The sequence below is a fragment of the Halichoerus grypus genome, chromosome 1, assembly GCF_964656455.1.
Source record: "Halichoerus grypus chromosome 1, mHalGry1.hap1.1, whole genome shotgun sequence".
In the NCBI taxonomy this organism is placed as follows: domain Eukaryota; kingdom Metazoa; phylum Chordata; class Mammalia; order Carnivora; family Phocidae; genus Halichoerus; species Halichoerus grypus.
In genome coordinates, this window is record NC_135712.1 from 112,052,495 (window position 1) to 112,073,261 (window position 20,767).

Sequence of the window (20,767 nt, forward strand, 5' to 3'; positions counted from 1 at the left end):
TAACTTTTTACTTTAAAGATGAACAAAGATTTAATAAAATTATAGACGTTTAAGAAACATACATATATTCACTTATTTTGCAATAGTACTGCAATAATTGTTTTCCAAAGTGAGTAGGATATGAGGGTAAGACCTATTCTTAGTAAGTAAGGTATATCTATGGATGGCTGTGCATGTTTCTAATATCATCTAGAAATTTATTTAAGTTTTGTGAAGCCGCCTATAGATGGTCTCACTAGAGAGACTGTCCAATAAGGAAGAAGAATGAGAAAGCCTCCCATTATGAAGTGAGCTCACACTGATGGATTTTGGGTGGCTCTCACCAAGGCTCCAGGCTGCATAATGTGAAGGTATCTTTCTTACTCCTCTGTATTGAGTAGGGAACCCTGTTAAGAGACTAGTTCTCCCTACTAAGTATTGTGGACATTTCTCTATGAATGAAGGACTTCATGCTCATTTATTATGTTCTCTTAGTCATAGTTCCTCAGCCCCAGGATCATATTAAACGTAAATTCAATTCTTTCCTAGGCTTTCTTGAATAGATTTTAAAATATTTAAGTCTTCTATGTATTAATAGTTTTTATATACTTTTTGTGACTCTATACATGTATATTTATTACAATAATACATGATAAAATAAGTGATTTTTAGGCTGGAGGAGCTATAGAACCATTAGACCATGGTCTAATCTTGGAGATAACCAAAGTAGTGATAAAAGTTTTTTCCTGGGGTGCCTGGGTGGCTCAGTCGTTAAACGTCTGCCTTCGGCTCAGGTCATGATCCCAGGGTCCTGGGATCGAGCCCCACATCGGGCTCCCTGCCTGGCGGGAAGCCTGCTTCTCCCTCTCCCACTCCCCCTGCTTGTGTTCCTGCTCTCACTATCTCTCTCTCTGTCAAATAAATAAATAAAATCTTAAAAAAAAGTTTTTTCCTTCTAGAGGGCAGATGGTGAGATATCCATTGAAGTTAAATGGTTATAATTGGATACATAACGTGTCTAGAAACCAAGACCATGACAAAGAGATACAGAAGTGTTTCACACAAAATACAGTATATTGTATATAATAATGTGCTTATATTTTAAAAGTACCTCAATATTTTAAACTTCTAATTTTGAAGTAATTTTAGACTTAGAGAAGAGTTGCAATTACAAGGAGTTCCTATATATTCTTCACTTAGCTTCCCCTAATGTTATCATCTTACTTAGCCATGGTACAGTGATCAAAGTGAAGGAATTAACACTGGTACAATAATATAAGTTAAACTATAGGTTTTATTTAGAGTTCACCAGTTTTCCACTATTATCCTTTTTCTGTTCTAGGATTCAGTACACAACCCCACATTGCACTGGTTGTCATGTCTCCTTAGTCTCCTCTTATCTATGAGAGTTCCTCAGTCTTTCCTTGTCTCTTATGACTTTGACACAGTTGAAGAATACTGGTCTGGTTACTTTGCAGAAGGTCCCTCAATTTGGGTTTGTCTCAATATTTTTTTTTATGATTAGAGGAAGGTTATGAATTTTGAGGAAAAATACCATACAGACGGTGTGTCTTTTTAGTACATAATATCAGGGGGTACATGATACTGATTATGTCTTAATGCTGGTGATGTTACCGGTGATGTTAATCTTGATCACTTGGTTAAGTAGTTTCTGCTAAGTTTCTCCGCTGTAAACTTTGCCTTTGTTAAGTAATACATATTTTTTTTTGGGGGGGATACTTTGAGACTGCAAATATTCGATTTGTCTAAACTTTTACTCAATAATATTTGCATACATACATAGGTTTTCGTGAAATGATTATTACTGTGGTGTTCTGATAATTTTCTAGTTTGTTCATTCTTTATACATCCATTAGTTGTAATTCTTCTTTAAGAAAGAGTTGTTCCTTCTCATTTTTTAATTTATTAATTGAATAATTTATCTATATCAATATGGGCTCATGGATATTTAAAAACTTCAGCTAAAGGGCTTTCACATTTATCTTATCATTAGAATTATAAGGAATGAAAAACAGTATCATTTACAGTAGGGACTGCTATGTATTGTTTTTTTTCTGAAGTATACAATGATTATTTTTTAGGAGATAATGATCAAGCTAGTGGCTTATCCACAATCTTTAACTTTTAAATGATCTATCATTTATACTGCTGGTTAGCCTCTCCACCGAAGGTGGGTGATAAAGTTCAGATGAGTCAAATATAAATAAATACAATTTGGTAACTGTTTTAAAATCTTACCTCATAAAGGTCTCTTGGGGAAAGTTGAAGCTAATACCCAAAAATGGGAACTTGGGGAATTACGAGGTTTTTCTGTGTTGTTATTCTCTTTTATTATAGCTAGATTATAAGAAATTGATTTAAATAAAATACTTTCTGCTTCCCTTGGCCAAAAATGATTCTACATACTGACCTCTCTCACAAACCATTGGCAAAATGCAGGGGAAATCCATTCTCTGGCATGGAAACCACAATCCATGAAAATGGCAGGCTTATTTGGTCCAGCTTTGCCAACCTATTGCAAACAAAAGGAAAAGGGAAATTGTGATTCATCACAGTCAGGGGTTAACATTCACTACCCGTCTGGGCGTTGGATTCAACAGGTGAAACTTGACAGCAGCAAGAGATATATCCCATGATTAAATTAAAACATAATACTAGCACAGTATGTTCTTGCCTCTAGACACAATGTTTGAGATGAAGGCTTACATGGCTGTTTATTATTTTTATTAAGCTTGACAAGCTCATATTTTCAGAAGATGCTGATTACCCTGCTTAATTGTACTCACGTGGAGGTTATTTTCAGCTGCTATTATTAGGTGACATGACCAAGACAACTGGATGAGTAATTAGAAGTAATCATGATTGTTGCTAATCTTGTAAGAATTTTTCCTTCTCTCCCACTTACTCCTTGTCTTTTTATTTTCTTCATTAGAATTACACGACAAAAATGGCATTAGAGGATGACAGAAACAAATCGTTGATACGCTCTGTAATGTTGTCTGATAGACGTGAAGTTTATGAACCTCTTTAGGAAATGGATTTGCAAACAACATCTGGGAGAGAAGAATTTCATCAAGGTAGGTGATCATTTACATTGCTTACAGGAATGTGGTTAAATTTATAGGACTTCTCTTATTTTACTGCATTTTCCTTTTGAATAAATCAAAATAATGATTCAAAAATCCACGTATGATAAAAGAAGCTGGGGAATCTGTTTGATTCCCTGGGGCATATAGGCAGGGAAAGAGTTATAACAATGTTTGGGATGAGCATGTCTGTGAAACAGATGTTAATGTGTTAGAATTCATTGATTTAAAGCCCTCAGACATGGCAAGGTCATGGGTAAAAAGGATTACCTTGAGGAGGTACATAGTGCGTCCTTCAAATGTGGTTCCGATGGCACTGCGAGAGATGAGGCCTGGATTCTCACTGGTGACTTGTTGAGTCCACGCCTCTATCTACCAATGCAACCATTTGTGGATTAATGTGCCGTTCTTAGTTCAGTTCCCACAGCAATGTCTGTCTAAGTCATGTGCACATCATACCGTTTCCCAGTTGTTGTACTTCTTGTAACTGTGTCCAGTTGCACGGACCTGGCTGTCAAACTGACCTTCCAGCACAGATCTCAGGTTGCTTATCAATACCCTGTAATAAACCAAAGGAAGTGCTCCTGTGAACGTAAGAGTATTTCCCAGTGAACATACGCAAAAAACCAGAGTCACTGCTTCAGTAAATCCTGCAATACATTCTCCATGGAGTCACATGTGTCCTCTGAGTGTTCCTGATGCCCTTCAACCTGAGCTGCTCATCACAAAGAGTGAATATATCACTGGAGAGTGCAAGCAAGGCAGGCCCTTTCTCAGCCTAAACTTGACATATTTAAGTGTCCTTGGACCCTAAATTCAGAAAATGGTTTCCTCTGGTACCTGGGGCATTCTGGAACAGGGCCTTGGGCCTTGGGCTACCACACAAAAGTATGCACTTGAGCCCTATCTGTGGACTTACTTCCTCAGGACTTTCCTGGTTTTAGCACTAAATGTCCCATGACATGTCTCATGTCCCAGGAACCAGTCAGTCCCAGGTAAACTGGGACAGTTGGTCATTTGAGGGCCTTTATCTAGGTTTTGAGAAAAATATCTTGAAAGGTGGAAATTCAGAAATATTAATAAACTAAACATTCATTAGGCAAAAAATGCTGGGTTTAAAGAACTAGTTTCTGCTTGCTTGTCTTTTGGCTGGTTTAAAGTAATCAAAGAATGGTTCTGAAGCAAGGCAGTATGAAAATTGGTGACAGACCTTTGAGGCCTGCTTATTTCTATAAATGATTGTTCAGGTGAAAGTTTCTATTATAAAAGGCAGGCCAGAAGGTGTGGACACGTGTGACTTCATTTGTCTTTGCTACTGTTGAATGGAAAGTATGTTCTGAAAGGATAAAATTTTATGAACATTAATGTCCTTGATCACAGCATTGTGAATATTATGGGCAGAAGCTAGTTTTCAGAAACTTCTATTATCCACAGTCAAGCCTTGAAATGTTTTTATCTGCACACAGAGAGTTGCAGCCACACATCAAAAAGTCTACTTCTCCTGTGGCTGCCCCAAGGGCATTCTGATGAAGTATGTCAGGGACATCCTCTGAACCTCCCTCCTGGTCTCTCCTTCATTTGGTTAACTTGGGAACGAACTTGTGTCTGTTTATGGAAAAGGCAATAAATTAATACTAAATGATATTTTCTTCCTAGCAAGAGGCAAATACTATCTTAAGGTCTTAACTGACTTAAGGTGGTATTAAAAATAAAGGGAAAAGGAGCAGATTAAAAAATTTAGCTTGTGGAAAGAAAATTTCTCCTTGAGCAGCCATTAGTACTTTGTTGGTGTATTAGTTGCTATGGCTGCTGTAAATTACCACAAATGTGGTGGTGTAAAACAACATGAATTTATTATTTTACAATTCTGTAGGTTAGAAGTCCAACACGGGTCTCAGTGGGCTAAAATCAGGGTGTCAACAGGGATGTGTTTCTTTCTAGAAGCTCTAGGGGAGAATCTGATTCCCTGCCCTTTCCTGCTCCTAGAGGCTTCCCACATTCCTTGGCTCTTTGCCTGTCTCTTTTAACTTTAAAGCCGGCAACAGCAGCTTAAGTCCTTTGCATGTCACATCACTCTGACCCTATCTTCTGCCTCCCTCTACCACTTGTAAGGACCCTGTGGTCATGTTGGACCTACGGACAATCTAGGATAATCTACCTATTTTAAGTTCAGCTGCTTAGCAACCTTAATTCCATCTTCAAACCTAACTCCTCTTTGCCATGCAATGTGCCATATTCAGGTATTCTGGGGATTGGGATGTAGACATTTTGGGCAGGACCACCATTCTGCCTGCTTCAGTTAGCATTGTTACTGTAACAATGATTATAGTAAGTGCTATAATTATATTCAACACCCTAATTGGATTGTTAGGGGATAGGACAGAAGAAGAAATCCAGAATTAGGAATCAAAAGGTCAGGGGTCATAGTTTTGCCTAACTTGTAAATTGGCTTCAGAAAAATCATTTAATCTCTGGGCCTTACTTTTGTAATTTTTAGAATGGAGTATTTGATTAGCTGGTATTAAATGTCCTTTTCAGTTCTAAAATGCAGTGACTTGACTCAAATCTGTAGGCCTTGGTTATAGTTGTCTTTCAAGGTTTATGAAAAAAATTTAAACTGAAATTTCTGGTTACCATAAACTTCATAAACTCCAGGAAACACCTAAAATAGATAGTTTAGAAAAATGATTTTCAAATATAACATTCATAAAAACTAAAAACAAAAAAAACTAAAGCAAAATAAGCAAAACAAAAACCTAAAAACAAAAAAAATTGACGGGCCAAAATCTTTTTTTTTTTTTAATTTTATTATGTTATGTTAATCACCATACATTACATCATTAGTTTTTGATGTAGTGTTCCATGATTCATTGTTTGCGTATAACACTCAGTGCTCCATTCAATACGTGCCCTCTTTAATACCCATCACCAGGCTAACCCATCCCCCCACCCCCCTCCCCTCTAGAACCCTCAGTTTGTTTCTCAGAGTCCATAGTCTCTCATGGTTTGTCTCCCCCTCCGATTTCTCCCCCTTCATTTTACCCTTCCTACTATCTTCTTCTTTTTTTTTTTAACATATAATGTATTATTTGTTTCAGAGGTACAGGTCTGTGATTCAACAGTCTTACACAATTCACAGTGCTCACCATAGCACATACCCTCCCCAATGTCTGTCACCCAGCCACCCCATCCCTCCCACCCCCAACCACTCCAGCAACCCTCAGTTTGTTTCCTGAGGTTAAGAATTCCTCATATCAGTGAGATCATATGATACATGTCTTTCTCTGATTGACTTATTTCGCTCAGCATAATACCCTCCTGTTCCATCCACGTCGTTGTAAATTCGACTGGCCAAAATCTTAAACAAAACAGCTATATTCCAAAATCATCAGTTTGAAAGAACAAATGCTGTGTAACAAGGATGAACTTTTCTGGCTGAACTTTTCTTGAACTAGAACTCCAAGAGAAAATGGTAAATGATATCAACTTTCTCTTTAATAAGATTTTTCATTGTCAGTGAGCAAGTACAATATCACCTAGGTCACATGGCTTGTTAGTGGGTCCCCAGAGAAAAGAAATCATCACTTAAATGCTCCCAGGCATTCCACAGCTTCAAGACCTTCGATAGACAACTGGATCTAAGACCATAACCATGGGAAGCTCTGATCTATCAGGAACAGGCTCTGAGTAGAGGGGGCAATAGACCATCCACAGAATATTGCTATCCTTTCTCTGCACCTAATACTCAAATTCACATAATTTAGGAGAATCAGTGACTATGTACGGATTAGTGTTTTGTTTGGTAGTTAGATGAGACATTCTGTTAAAGAGTTATTACTATGTTAACTATTAAACCTTTACATCAATAATTAGGACAAAGAAGCATAAAAAAAACCTGTTAAATTTAAGATGACACCCAGGAGTAAAAGTACCCTCTAGTAAGTTGCAAAAGAGCATCAGAATGAGGTTGAATGGAGCACTGGGTGTTATACACAAACAATGAATCATGGAACACTACATCAAAAACTAATGATGTCATGTATGGTGATTAACATAACATAATAAAAAACTAATGAGGTCATGTATGGTGATTAACATAACATAATAAGATAAAATTAAAAAAAAAAAGAATGTGGTTGAAATGTGGTGCTGACTTTTGCCTGAAGGCGGGGGATTGACCTCAAATGATCCTTTCTAGCCTTGTGATTATTTGATTTTATTAGATTTAGGACAAAGCACTACTTTAGCTATATTACAAATATTATTACTAAATAATGAGCTTCTATTCTAGGAGATTAAAACAATGCCTCTTAATGTAATAGGGACTGCATTACAGCTCGAAAATACAGAAGCGTGTACACTATTTTATACTTTTATATGTTCCTTTTAATAGTGCTCCCCAACTTCTTTTTTATAAACATGCAAGCGAATTAGATAACAGGGACTCCCAACAAAACAACAAAGAGAATGTCTGAGAAGGAGAGGCATGACTCACTTTTTCCCCCCTTATAGATTGTTGAAAAAGGAGTATTTGGTTAGTTCCTCTACTACATGACCATTGCTAGTGAAGAAGACTGTTATGTACCCATTGCTATCCAAGGACACGTTCCTGTCTTAATCTGAAATACACAGAAAAATAATGTTATAGGAAGTTATATTAGTAATAATCAGTCTCTCCCTGGATAGCATATGGCAAAGACAACCTTCCTGCAATTTGTAGGAAGGTATTCTGTGAAAGCCTGTCTACCAAGAGGTCTGTTAACGGCTTCAGAACAGTAAGTTGGAGATTTGCACCATCCAGTTCCTAGTCTTTCTGTATCTAAGGGTGCAGCATAAGCATAAAAATACAGTTATTTTTCTTGGTGCACACATTCTGAATTTTTTCCCATGGTAACTCAGAAACTGGTTAAAGCTGCCAAAGTGATACAAGTCTTGGTGAAGAGGGATGGAACCATGGAAAAATCTGCAAAGCTATTTTGGTGGAACTTGTGCAGTAGATGGTTCCTGTTGGATATAAACACTACTACAAATTCTTGCCGGCAGGAAACTGTCTAAATACAAATTAGTTACCATATGAGGTAATAGTGGGATGCACAAGGACTGCTTACAGCCCCAGCAAGGATATTGCTAGTGTGCTTCTCCAGGATTTCTAGGGACTTATTATTATTTAATATTTAGAAAATTGTAGGCTACATGTGTGCTGAGCAGTGAACAGAGAAGCAAAAATTAGCAAGAGCTTAGCTCTCAGGGAATATCCCATGTTCTAGATGAGACTACATTCATACCCAATTCCCAAAAAGTTTATCCACTAAAAAAGGATGTGAATTTTCCACCTGATAAAGGGAGATTGATATGCGATTAGAAGCCAGTTTACTGCTTTACGATATAGGTAGAATTAGGACATCATTTAAGTAGCTAGGGTTAGCTTATGGTCTCTGATCACCCTTTTATTTTTCTCAAAGAATTATAAAGAAACTGTCATTAAAAAAATATTACTGAAGGCTCTTAAAGGCTAGGATTTTAGAAATTCTTCCTAGTGTAAAAAGAAGAGCAAAAAGTCACAGACATGAATCTTAATCAAATTTTGAAACTTAACTGTGTTATATCTTTGCTTTAAAAAGACAGTCAATTCTTAAGATCACATTTTGACACTTCCTCAGGCAGAAGCAGATAGCTAAGCTATATGAAGCATGATAATGGGGTTAAAAAAATAATTGCTGTTGACCTTTAAGAAATGTATCATTTCCCTCTTTGTACAATAGTAGACCATAGCAATAGTAATATCAGTTGCAATTTATTTACGTATTGTTTTAGTTCATCTTCACAGTCCTTTGAGAGAGGCATTATATATTCATATTATGGCTAAGGAAACTGAGGTTCAGAAAAATTAAGCAAATTATCTAAGGTCACACATTTAGGAAGTTGCAGAGCCAGGATTTGAATCTGGCCCGTCTTTTTCCCAGAGCATTTACTTGTGTTATGTTGTACCACTTCGCCTGATGAGGTACAGACTTTCTAGGTAACAATTCTGACATCTTCACTAGCATAAATACTATTTGTTATTTTTAAGATGTGAAAAACAAGAGAAAATCTCTTAAAAATTTTTCAGTTACATTTACTCAAAATATAATGAAGACTTGAGCTTGTGGTGGGGTGTTGTTGGATAAACATTTGAATGTTCAGCACTGGAGCTTGACCCTGCCTCTTTGCTTCTTACTGATCCACTCCCTGGAGGAAGAACTCTGTTTTGAAAGAAAAACCTCATTTCTTTCTTACCTCTAGTGCAAATGCCTCCAGGTTAGCATGGTCTCTCCTAGTTCTAAGCTTACCATATAGTCTGTTCTCTGCCTAGAGTATGATTTTTTTCTTTTCTTTGGCTAACGCTGGCTCATCTTTAAGTTCTCAGCTGAAGCCTCATTTCCTCCGGTGGCCTTCCCTGATTGCCTAGAGCTGGTCAATTCCCCTGTATCTCTAGCTCTTTACTCTTCTTGACATCTGTTACACAGTTTTGCAATTCTTTGTTTAAAGTCTGTTTTCCTCTGAAGGGATTGGGGCCATATCTATCTTTTTTGGTGCTTGGTATATGTAGGCACTTATTATCTATTTGTTGGATCAACAATGGACAACTGCTTCTACTTAGGAAGACACTCTCATCTGAAAAGGCTTACATGGACCAGTGTGGTATTTGGGGAGAGGAGACATGGGGTGATCAGCTTAGCCAATTCTGTTCTAGGCCTTTGGGGAATCACTTTCCTTTCTTTTAGTCCTTCTTTCCATGACTTCTACCATTAGAAATAGTGGTGGGGTTGTGGGGGGTAAAAGGACAGAAGAACCATTCAGTCTGACCCTAATCTTGTCCTTAATCTAAAGGAGTATGAGGAAGAAAAACAAAACTGGAAGTATCACAATTCCAGATTTCAAGTTATATTAAAACAGTATGGTACTGGCATAAAAATAGACACATAGATCAATGGATTATAACAGAAAACCTAGAAATAAACCCACAATTATATGGTCAATTAGTCTTTGACAAAAGAAGAATGGATATACAATGGGAAAAAACAGTCTCTTCAACAAATGGTATTGGGAAAACTGGACAGCTAATGCAAAAGAATGAAACTAGATCACTTTCTTTCACCATACACAAGAATAAACTCAAAATGGATTAAAGATCTAGTGTGAGACCCAAAAGCATAGAAATCCTGGAGGAGAGCTTAGGCAGTAATCTCTCTGACATCAGCTGTAGCAACATTTCTCTAGCTATGTCTCCTGAGGCAAGGGAAATAAAAACAAAAATAAACTATTGGGACTATATCAAAATCAAAAGTTTCTGCACAGTGAAGGAAATAACAAAACTAAAAGGCAGCCTATGGAATGGGAGAAGATATTTGCAAATGACATATCCGATAAAGGGCTAGTATCCAAAGTATATAAAGAACTCTGATACAACTGAATACTGAAAAAGCAAATAATCCAATTAAAAGATGGGCAGAAGACGTGAACAGACATTTCTCCAAAGAAGATATCTAGATGGACAACAGACACATGAAAAAATGCTCAACATCACTCATCATCAGGGAAATGCAATCAAAACTACAATGAGATATCACTTAACATCTATCAGAATGGCTAAAATCAAAAACATAAGAAACAATAAGTATTGGCGAGGATGTGGAGAAAAAGGAACCTGCTTGCCCTGTTGGTGGGAATGCAAATTGGTGCAGCCATTGTGGAAAACAGTATGGAGGTTCCTCAAAAAATTAAAAATAGAACTACTCTATGATTCAGGAATTACACTACTGGGTATTTACCCCCAAAATACAAAAACACTAGTTCAAAGGGATACATGTACCTCTACATTTATTGCAGCGTTATTTAAAATAGCCAGATTATGGAAACAGCCGAAGTGTCCATCCATAGATGAATGGATATAGAAGATGTGGCATATATATACAATGGAATATTACTCAGCCATAAAAAAGAATAAAATTTTGCCATTTGCAACAACATGGATAGAGTATGAGAGTATAATGCTAAGCAAAATAAGTCAGTCAGAGAAAGACAAGTACCATATGTGGAATTTAAGAAACAAAACAAACAAACAAAGGAAAAAGAGAGAGAGAGAGACAACCCAAAAAACAGACTCTTAACTGTAGAGAACAAACTGATGATTACCAGAGGGAAGATAGGTGGGGGAGTGGAGGAAATAAGGGATGGAGATTTAAGAGTGCACTTATCATGATGAAAAAAAATCAAATGATAAGAAAATATATGAATAATTGGTTAAGTTGAAATAAATACTGATTGAGTCTGGTGTGCACACACAAAAAATTAGGAGCATGAGGAGTCCTTATAGCTCATAATAGGTCTGGCTGCTCACTTGGAAAGAAGACTTGATATTATTTGGGACTAAAACTGTGTCTAGCTGATAACAGAGTGTTCATTGGTTTGGCCTATAGTCTATATATCATTTGTAAACCAGTAGCAGGTCAGATATCTTGCTGAATTGGGGTTCAAGAACGAGTCAAAACCAATTTTTTATTGGAATAAGAACTAAACAAAATACCTACCAGGCTTAAAGTCTTAAGATTTGGAATCTAGGGCCAGTTTTGCCATGACCTATTTGTGGGGCTTTAGGGAAGCCATGGTCTTGGTCTTACTTTTACTTTCCCAGGGTTATTCAGAGGCTCAGATGAGAGCATATATGGGAGAGAATTTTAATAACTATAAAACATAAACTTACTCATATTGTAGTTCATTCCGCTCCAGAAAATCTTCCACAGTGAAAATATCTTCTGCTTTTACACGAAAGTCAACTGTACTGTGAGGTTTGATTTGTGTGACAGAATCTGGTTTCCAGAAGTCAATCTGAATAAGGAGTAAGATATATTGTATTTGACACCTATAATTCAGTGGGTAAATTATCATCAGCAAGCACACTATTACTCTACTCCATTGAGTTATTTTCAAACTCAAATTATCCATGAAATCTCTTAAAAATGTCTCCTTTGAGTGAACAAGAGTTGGGACCAAGCAGTTAGATGTCAGTAAAAGTGTTTACACATACATACATGGCCTTAATTGATTATCATCAAGCATGAAGAACATATAATTATTTCCCATAATGCTAGTTAATTGCAGTATTCTATAATGGTTCTTTTTCTATTTATTGATTTTCTGGAGCAATTGCTTATTGTGATAGCAGTGTTTGTGGTAATGGATAAATGTGCTGAATGAATGATGATGAATTAACTAGAGCCACAAAATTTAATAGAAAGAAACTGAGCTTTCCTTTTTACCTTTTAGTTGATTTGTTTTATTAATTTGTACTTGGAACTCAGCACTCACAGTAATGTGAAGAACCAGGATCTACATTTCTGACCTGTGGAAGATATATTGGAAAGGAAGATGCATCTTTCCCCAGTGGTCATCTTGGCATCATGGCCAGAAACAAAATGCTCTCAAAGATCCAGACATTTTCACTTGTTCAGTTATTCATCAGCTGTTATTAAGGACCTACTATGTGCTAGGCTTTATGCCTGAGACTAGGAATACACTAGTGAGCGAATCAAACATAGCTTCTGTCCTTATGGGGGAGATTTTGGAGAAAATTATGCACAAAAATAACAGAATAACATATTTGATAATTCTAATGTTTTTCTTTGTGGATGTGTGATTTCAAATCTCCTTTTTCCATGGAAAAACATTAACCAAGGGTGTGTTGCCTCTCTCAGGTTTCTGATTTCTTGTTTCTTCCTTGAGCAGAGGAAAGTCCTACAAGCTTGAGGTGAGCCTGACAGTGTGTCTTTCTCTGCTCCTGTGTCTCACCCATTCCCCGTGTAGGTGTTTATGAGCTAGTCTCAGGCTGGAGGTGTGACAGGTGATATTTCGGACCATTGCTTGGAAACTTAGAAGGGAGTTTAGGCAAGATTTAGAGGTCATTTAATAGAAACTAGTTAGATAAGATATTAAGATGACTCAATTTCAGATGCACTTGCCTGTGGAGAATCCAATAACCTGTATCTTGTCCTGGTAATCCTCAGACCACTGTAGATGTCTGGTGGGTGCTGAGTCATGAGTCAGGACCATAGGGAATGTCAGGGCAGTAGGATGCAGGGACATTGGGACAATATCAGAAGGAATTCCAGAAGAAAAATGTGAGCTTGGTTGTCGCTAAGGTGTTGAAAGGAGATAGTATTGATGATTTAATAAGGATTGGCTACACATTGTGATCTAGTGAATCATAGATGAGCGGATAAAGATGAAAGGTTAAAAGTTAGTGGGGGAGGGCGCCTGGGTGGCTCAGTTGGTTAAGCGACTGCCTTCGGCTCAGGTCATGATCCTGGAGTCCCTGGATCGAGTCCCGCATCGGGCTCCCTGCTCGGCAGGGAGTCTGCTTCTCCCTCTGACCCTCCCCCCTCTCATGTACTCGCTCTCTCTCATTCTCTCTCTCTCAAATAAATAAAATCTTTAAAAAAAAAAAAAAAAAAAGTTAGTGGGGGAAATGTAAAGACATGTCATGATAAGAACAGAGAAGGTGAGGGGCTGGTGATGAGTTCTAGTTAGCCAACACTGTAAAGAGAAGGACACTGAAGACAAGCACGTTATGGGAGAAAGCATATTTTTAAAAGTTAACTCTGAATTTGTGTATCTAATAAATACTTATCATTCCAAGGTGGGATGGGACAGGGATGTGTATCTTTATTATAGAGACAGAGGTTTAGAGTTGGTAAAGCACATAAAGTCCTCCAAGCATCTGTAGGCAACTTGACAGTGACCCACCCATACATAATGCTGGGACCTTCAGTGTACTCAGGGGACTCCCCACTGCCAAGATCTGCATCTCTGTGTTTGAAAGCTCTTTCCCCTAGAACTGTAAAAAGCCAAGCTAACAGCTTGCAGCAGGCAGGAGGTGGCAAAGAAAACTCTTTCCAGAGAAGTGCTCAACCAGTGAGCCTGGAAAGTGGATGTCTAAATACTCCAATTCCCTCATTTCTCAGGTGGGATAATTCTAAGGTGTGTGATTTGCCCCTTTCCTAGAGTTCTCTATAGGATTAAGCTCTGTCATACTCTGTGGTAGCTGTCTTAATAGTGTCCCCTTTGTTGGCTGCCTTTCCTTCTCTACATCACTCCTCACTTCTCTGCCAGTGTTCCCTGTACTTCCCAAACAGAATCTTTGCCCTCAAATCTTTGTCTAAGATTCTGCTTTGAAGAAGCTATATTAAGATGCTAGCTTTTCACTTAGAGCAGCATATACCTGTGTAATGTCTTGGTGATGGTTCTAATACAATCTTGGGTACATCTAGTACCACTTCAGAATAGCCTAATTGCTTTATGAATGGGCTTTCTTTGCTATATTAAGTTGAAAGTTGCCTTTTCTAACCTCTTATTTATTTTTATTTTTTTAATTATGTTATGTTAGTCACCATACAGTACATCATTAGTGTTTTTTTAATTTTTTAAATTAACATAAAATGTATTATTTGTTTCAGGGGTACAGGTCTGTGATTCATCAGTGTTACACAATTCCTAACTTCTTATTTCTTGCTTATTGGGCTCGGCTCTCCTAAATATTGGGAGATCGATTTCTTTCTTTCTCTGTATTTATCTGCATATCTACATACATATCTACATATACATCTCTCTATATATATACGTAGATATATACTGAATATATATATGCATATATATAGAGAGAGGGAGAGGGAGAGACAGAGAGAGAGACTGAGAGAGAGGGACACACACAGAGAGAGACTTTTAAGATTCTGCAGTGAGAATGATGGATTCTTTAAAAAGGGGTAGAGTCTCATAGCTGTGAATAAAAAATGTTCCTAGTTAAAAAAAAAATGGGGTAGAGAAATCTCATGAAAATGTTTGACAGAAAACTTGTAGACCTAACCTGAAGTACCTTAAGATTTCAGTTTGACATGGAGAAGATTGGTCAGCAAATATACCAACATCCAACACTATGAAGTTTTACAAGTGTGATGCAGACTTACTATATTGTGGAGTTAGTTCCCAGTGCTTCTTATGAGAAATGGAGCCAAAAAGCAGGCACAACTCTATAGCCTCATAGGTGTTTACCAGTGCATCAAGTATGGATACAAATAATAAACTCAAAATATGATCACAAGGAGATAAATATACATTTCAGTAATTACCAAGACCTTGTGAATGAGATCTATATCTGAAATATGGAAATAGAGCAAAACATGATATGAGATATGGGGAATTGAATTATATGTTAATACACTATAAAACTGAGGTTATAAAATTGTAATTCCAGGAAGCTGAGTTACAAAAAATCATAAAGAATATTTGTTGGAAGATAAAGGAATATCTTTATGTAATAGCACTGTGGGAATGTCAACTTAATCAGCCAGCTGGCTAAAAACTAAAGAGTCTTTCTTAAAATATATTAAGAAACCAGCACAAAAGCAAGATAAAATAGTGTATCCACTATACATTCTTTTGGGCTTATAAGAGAATAAATATTCGTATTGGGGATCTTTGGTTCTTTACAAATTTACACAAATTTGTTTCTTCACATTGCATTTGACTATAAGTTGAACATCTGACAGACTCTTCATTTATCTAATGGAATTTTCTTTTCCTCTTGGAAGAAGAAGTGACTTCTAATTGAGGATTAGTTCCAGACAGCAGGGAGGAACTTAGTAGTAAAGTATAGTGGGAGTGATGGGAACACTGGAAGACTGTAACCATGTTACTCTGGGCATAGCTGAACATGCACTTTACCATAGAGAAACAGAGTTCAAGAAAGTACAGAGAAAAGAGAATAGGTTTTATGGTTAATGTCTCCAATAAAGGAACAAGTGCAACTCTGATTGCAAGGAGACGAAATAAAACCCTTACTATATAATTACAGATGAAAAGGGGAGGCTGCCAGAGTCCCATGTGGTCACAGCTCTCCAGTACATTCAGCTTGTAAAAGGATATGTTCAAAAGCTGGGAGGAAGGACACATGGCCAAGGATGAATACAAAGACTAGATGCCCTTGTAATGATCTTATCAGGAAGGCTACAGTCCAGAATATGCTGCACTTGCAAGATTGCTAAGGAGAATAAAAATCCTTTCATTCATGTTGGAAATAAAATGAATAAAGAAGAAACATGCAGTCCCATTGCTTGGAGCTAAAGCATGATGTTTGTAGCTGGAAGAGAGAAAGTCACTCTATTTAACTGTTGTTTGACGTTTGTCTTTTCTGAGGGGGTACACTATCTCTTGTTTCTTCTCCTTCTATTGAGAGGTGAAATTACCATAAGTAAAACATTTTTCACATGTTAGGATTTTTAGCAGAAATACCTTCTTTGGAAAGAGAACATTGAGGCCTAAGATAGAAGAGGAGAGAAGGGATTATACTGGCTATGTAAATTGCATTCAAAATTCCAGTTCTAAAGATGGTAATAATAACAAATACTTATATAGGTCTCATTACATAAGTTCTTTCTAAGTGATTTACCTATATTAAGTTTTTTAAAATCTCACAACAATCCTATAAGGTAAATACTATTCTTCTCATTGGACAAATGAGAAAGTTGAGACCCAGAGAGGTGTCCAAGGTCCAGCTAGCAAGTGGTACAGCCAGGAATTGAATCCAGCAGTCTGAGTCCAGATTCTCTGCTCTATTGTAAAATGCTGAATTTAGGTATCTAAAAAAATAACTGCACATGTGATTGCAGAACTCTCTCAGCACTCTTGGAGGAATCAGAGCTTGAAGGAATCACTAAGGAGTGGAGGGGTAAACCTTGGATTTCATAAATAGGAAAACAGGTGAATTCCAGAAGCAGGAGCTCCTGGGGCCTGGCATGGATTCTGGCAAAGCTGCAGAGTAAACTGGAAGCAGATGGATTGTGAATGCTCAGAAAAGGAAGCTGTGATCCCTGGGAGCCAGCATGGTTTAACGCAAGAGTAAGTCAGGCCTAATTAACTTCATCTTATTATTGAAAGACACCACTAGCCTGATAGAATGCTGAATCTGAATCTTAGCAAAACATTTGACCAAGTCTCTGCATTTGTATTCTTCTTTATAAGCTGGAAAGCACAGTGTTAACTACAGCTAACAGTAATGTGGATACTTGAGCAAACTTATCTGAGGATAGTTGGTTAATGCATCACTTTCAGTACTTAACACACTGGAAGCTCATGATAAATGTGTATTGAATGAATGAACCATGAAGGAGGCCTCTAATTCTGTGGTGACCCCCGATTAACTTAATATTTTTATCAGTGACAAAGATAAAAGTGGGGAAAGCATGCTTGTCAAACTTGCTGGTGATACAAAGTTAGGGGGATGAATTATTTCCCTGGATGACTGAATTCATTTTTAGAATGATCTCAACATGCTGAAAACAGGCTATAAAGATACATTTTAACAGGGTAGATCTAAAATCCTGCATTTAGGTTAAAAAAATAAATTAGGCAAGAAGAAATAATACCTTGTTTGAGGGTGATTCATGTGAAAAAAGAATAACCTAATGGTTTCGATTGGCCAATATGTTTGTTATAACCTAAGATTATTCTATAACTGTTCAAGATGTTGCAAAGACTCTCAGGCCCCATTAATAAATGTCTGCTTTACAGATGAAGACAGGCAATGGTCCTGTAGTATCTATTAATCAGAGCAAACCTAGAGGTCCATTGTCATTTCAGAAAGCTACATTTTAAAAAAGAAATATAGACAGAAAAATTGAGCTATATCCAGAGGTGACCAGAATGATCAGGTGTCTATAAACCCGTGCAAAATTATAGAAGGCCTGGAAGAAATAAATCTTAGAGGTGAGACAGTATTTGGCTCAGCTAGGTCCAGTGGACTAAAGTTAGAGAAAGTAGCTTTTAGCTTCACGTAACAATTGGAATGACTTGTAAGGCAAATGGACTACTCTGAAAAGCAGTATTCCTGCCATCCCTGGAGGTACTCAAACAGGTTTGATTAGGGCTAGCAACCAGGGATGGTGTTTCTATGGAGGAAATTCCAGATTTGAGTGGAAGGCTGGAATCAATGACTTTTTATTTTCTTTCAATTCTAGACTTTCGAATCTGTTTCAGATTATGATACTGTATCTTCTTTTTTCCCCCCATACCTTAAAAACTAAAAGAAAAAAACCTATAAAAAGATAGATAGATAGATAGATAGATAGATAGATAGATAGATAGATAGATATAGACAGATGGATATTTGGGGGCTAGAAAATTATTTTGGTTTATATTTCATGAAGAAACAGGTTTGGCCCAAGTGAACGATTTGTGGTCAGCAATAGCTTCCTGCTATGTACATATATAATTAAAATTATCAGTTCTCATCCCATATACAGTGGATTTTTTTAAGTAGCATAGAGATTTTGGTTTCTTGAAAGTAAAAAGAATATGGAAATCATTCATGGCTTTTTACCTCCTTTGCCCCCCACCCCTTCATGTCATGTCATATCATTAAGAGGGCCTGAATCAAGGTCATGAAAACTCAAGCTGTTTGATTTGGAATGAAAGAAAATCAAAGGGAACAGATGATACATGGGATGTGGAAATGAATTTCAAGTTGGACAGAAGCCCAGTTTTTCAGTAATATCCAAGTTGATCATTTTTTACTTTTGCCTTAGAAGGGAAGTGACTATACATTAGATGTTCTGTGACCTTTGTGACAGTTCTATCTCATCCAGTTGTCATGTCCTGTCAGCTCCTTGAAAAGTTATCATGGATTTATGATACTATAGGGCTATGGCAGTCTAATTTAGGCAGAAAAAGAAGGTATTGTGGCATTAAATGTTTTTCAAGTTACTTCTTGCTATGGTTAAAATTTTAGTCATTCTTCCTTTGATGGAATCACAGTGCATTCTACGATTTTAAAGTAAGTGTAAAGCAAGCCTATATTATGGGATCATTATTTACCTGGGTGGTGCTGGCCAACTTATGGAGTAAGTTGATGTGATTTTCATCTTCAACATTGACACGGAACACCTTCTCACTGAATGGTGAGATAGCAGAAAAAGAAGAGAAAATTTAAAATTGAGTAATGCATTCAAATTTGGGGGATAGCAAGGAAGAGGACTTACTCATTTAAGGAGTTGCTTACTTACCCTTCAAAGTGCTCACCAGAATGGTGAGCAGATGCTAGGGCCAAAGTCACAAGAAGCAAGAACACCAACATTGTGACTGACTAGGTCCTTTGGGTGTGTTTCACCTGCTTTTATAGTCCAAGGTGTTCTTTATTTTCTTCTTCTGATTGCAGATAGGCACTATCAAATTTTGATTAATGGTTTTCCTAGTGTTGTTGCCTTGGTAGCTGTGTAAAATCTGAGAGGATATCTCTCTCAACACCTGTGGATACAGAGCAAATAATCTCAATTTGGATATCAGACCTTGAATAGTTTGGAGCTAAATGAGTTTTAAATAAAATCCATTTTGTAGTCTTTTTTTGGTAGTATTTTTTTTCATTTTGAATTGAGAATTACATACAATGAATTATATATAGATTTAAGTGTAACAGTTGATGAGTTTTGACAAATGCATACACTCATGTAACAAAGATCCCAGTCAAGGTATAGAACATTTTCATCCCCCTAAGAAGTTCTTTGAGTACCTTTCCAGTCTCTTTCTGTATTTCTCATAGGCAATCACTATTTGGATCTCTAGCTTCATGTATTAATTTTGCCTGTACTTCAGGCAAAACTTCATGTAAATAAGGTCATACCATAAATATCCCTTTATGTTTGGCTTCTTTCATTCAAGATGATGTTTTTGAGATATATTAGTATTTTTGTTTGCATTATTAGCTTGTTCCTCTCTAATATTAAGTAATGTTTCATTGTATGAATATACCACAATTTGTTTATCCATTTTCCTGTTGATGGATATTTGTGTTGTTTCCAATTTTGTGTTATTATGAATAAAACTGCAGTAAACATTTTTGTACAGAACTTTTTGTTGACATATGTTTTCACTTTGGGGGAGGTAAATATCTAAGAGTGGAATTGTTAAATATCAATGTAGGTGAGGGTTTAACATTGTAAGATTCTGCCAAACATTTTCCCACAGTAGTTGTTCCTTTTTAAGCTTCTACCAGTATCCAGTAGCTCTCCATTTTCTCCAACACTTTGGTATTATTAGTCTTTAATTTTGACAATCCTAGTGAGTATGCAGTGGTATCTGTGCTTTTAATTTGTATTTCCCTGATAATAATGATGTTGAATATCTTTTCAGGTATTTATTGACCATTTGTAAATCCTTTTTTGTGAAGGATCTATTGCAGTCCCTTGCCTTTTTAAAGAAATTGGTTATTTGGCTTTATTATTGCTTTGTAGCAGTTCTTTATATATTCTGATTACAAGTCCTTTATTAGAAATCTATATCACAAATATTTCTTCTCAGTATGTGGGTTTCATTTTCATTTTCTCAATTTTATCTTTTGATGAACAGAAGTTTTAAATTTTGATGGAGTTTCAGTTTATCCATGTTTTTCTTTTATAGTTCATGCCTTTTACATTCTTTTCAAGAAATCTTTGCCTATCCCAGGGTCTCAAACATATTTGCCTACATTTTCTTATAAGAGCTTTGTCATTTGGGTCTTATGTATGGTGTAAGGTAGGGTTCAATAAAACTTTTAAAATATGGATATCTGGTAGATCCAGTACTATATATAGAGAAGTCTTCTTTACCCATTTAATTAC

At 36.6% G+C, this 20,767-nt stretch overlaps 1 protein-coding gene across 1 annotated transcript in view; it reads right to left on the bottom strand.

Annotated features, from left to right (window-relative positions):
- Positions 1-19,248, bottom strand: part of CPB1 (carboxypeptidase B1) — a 34,054-nt gene extending 14,806 nt beyond the window's left edge. The window contains exons 1-6 of the mRNA XM_036115631.2: positions 19,178-19,248; positions 18,990-19,065; positions 11,830-11,954; positions 3,546-3,645; positions 3,357-3,458; positions 2,411-2,512 (exon numbers count right to left, since the gene is read on the bottom strand). Coding sequence (XP_035971524.1) covers positions 2,411-2,512; positions 3,357-3,458; positions 3,546-3,645; positions 11,830-11,954; positions 18,990-19,065; positions 19,178-19,248 — 576 coding nt within the window. The remainder of the gene's footprint in view (positions 1-2,410; positions 2,513-3,356; positions 3,459-3,545; positions 3,646-11,829; positions 11,955-18,989; positions 19,066-19,177) is intronic.
- Positions 19,249-20,767: the final 1,519 nt, after the last annotated feature.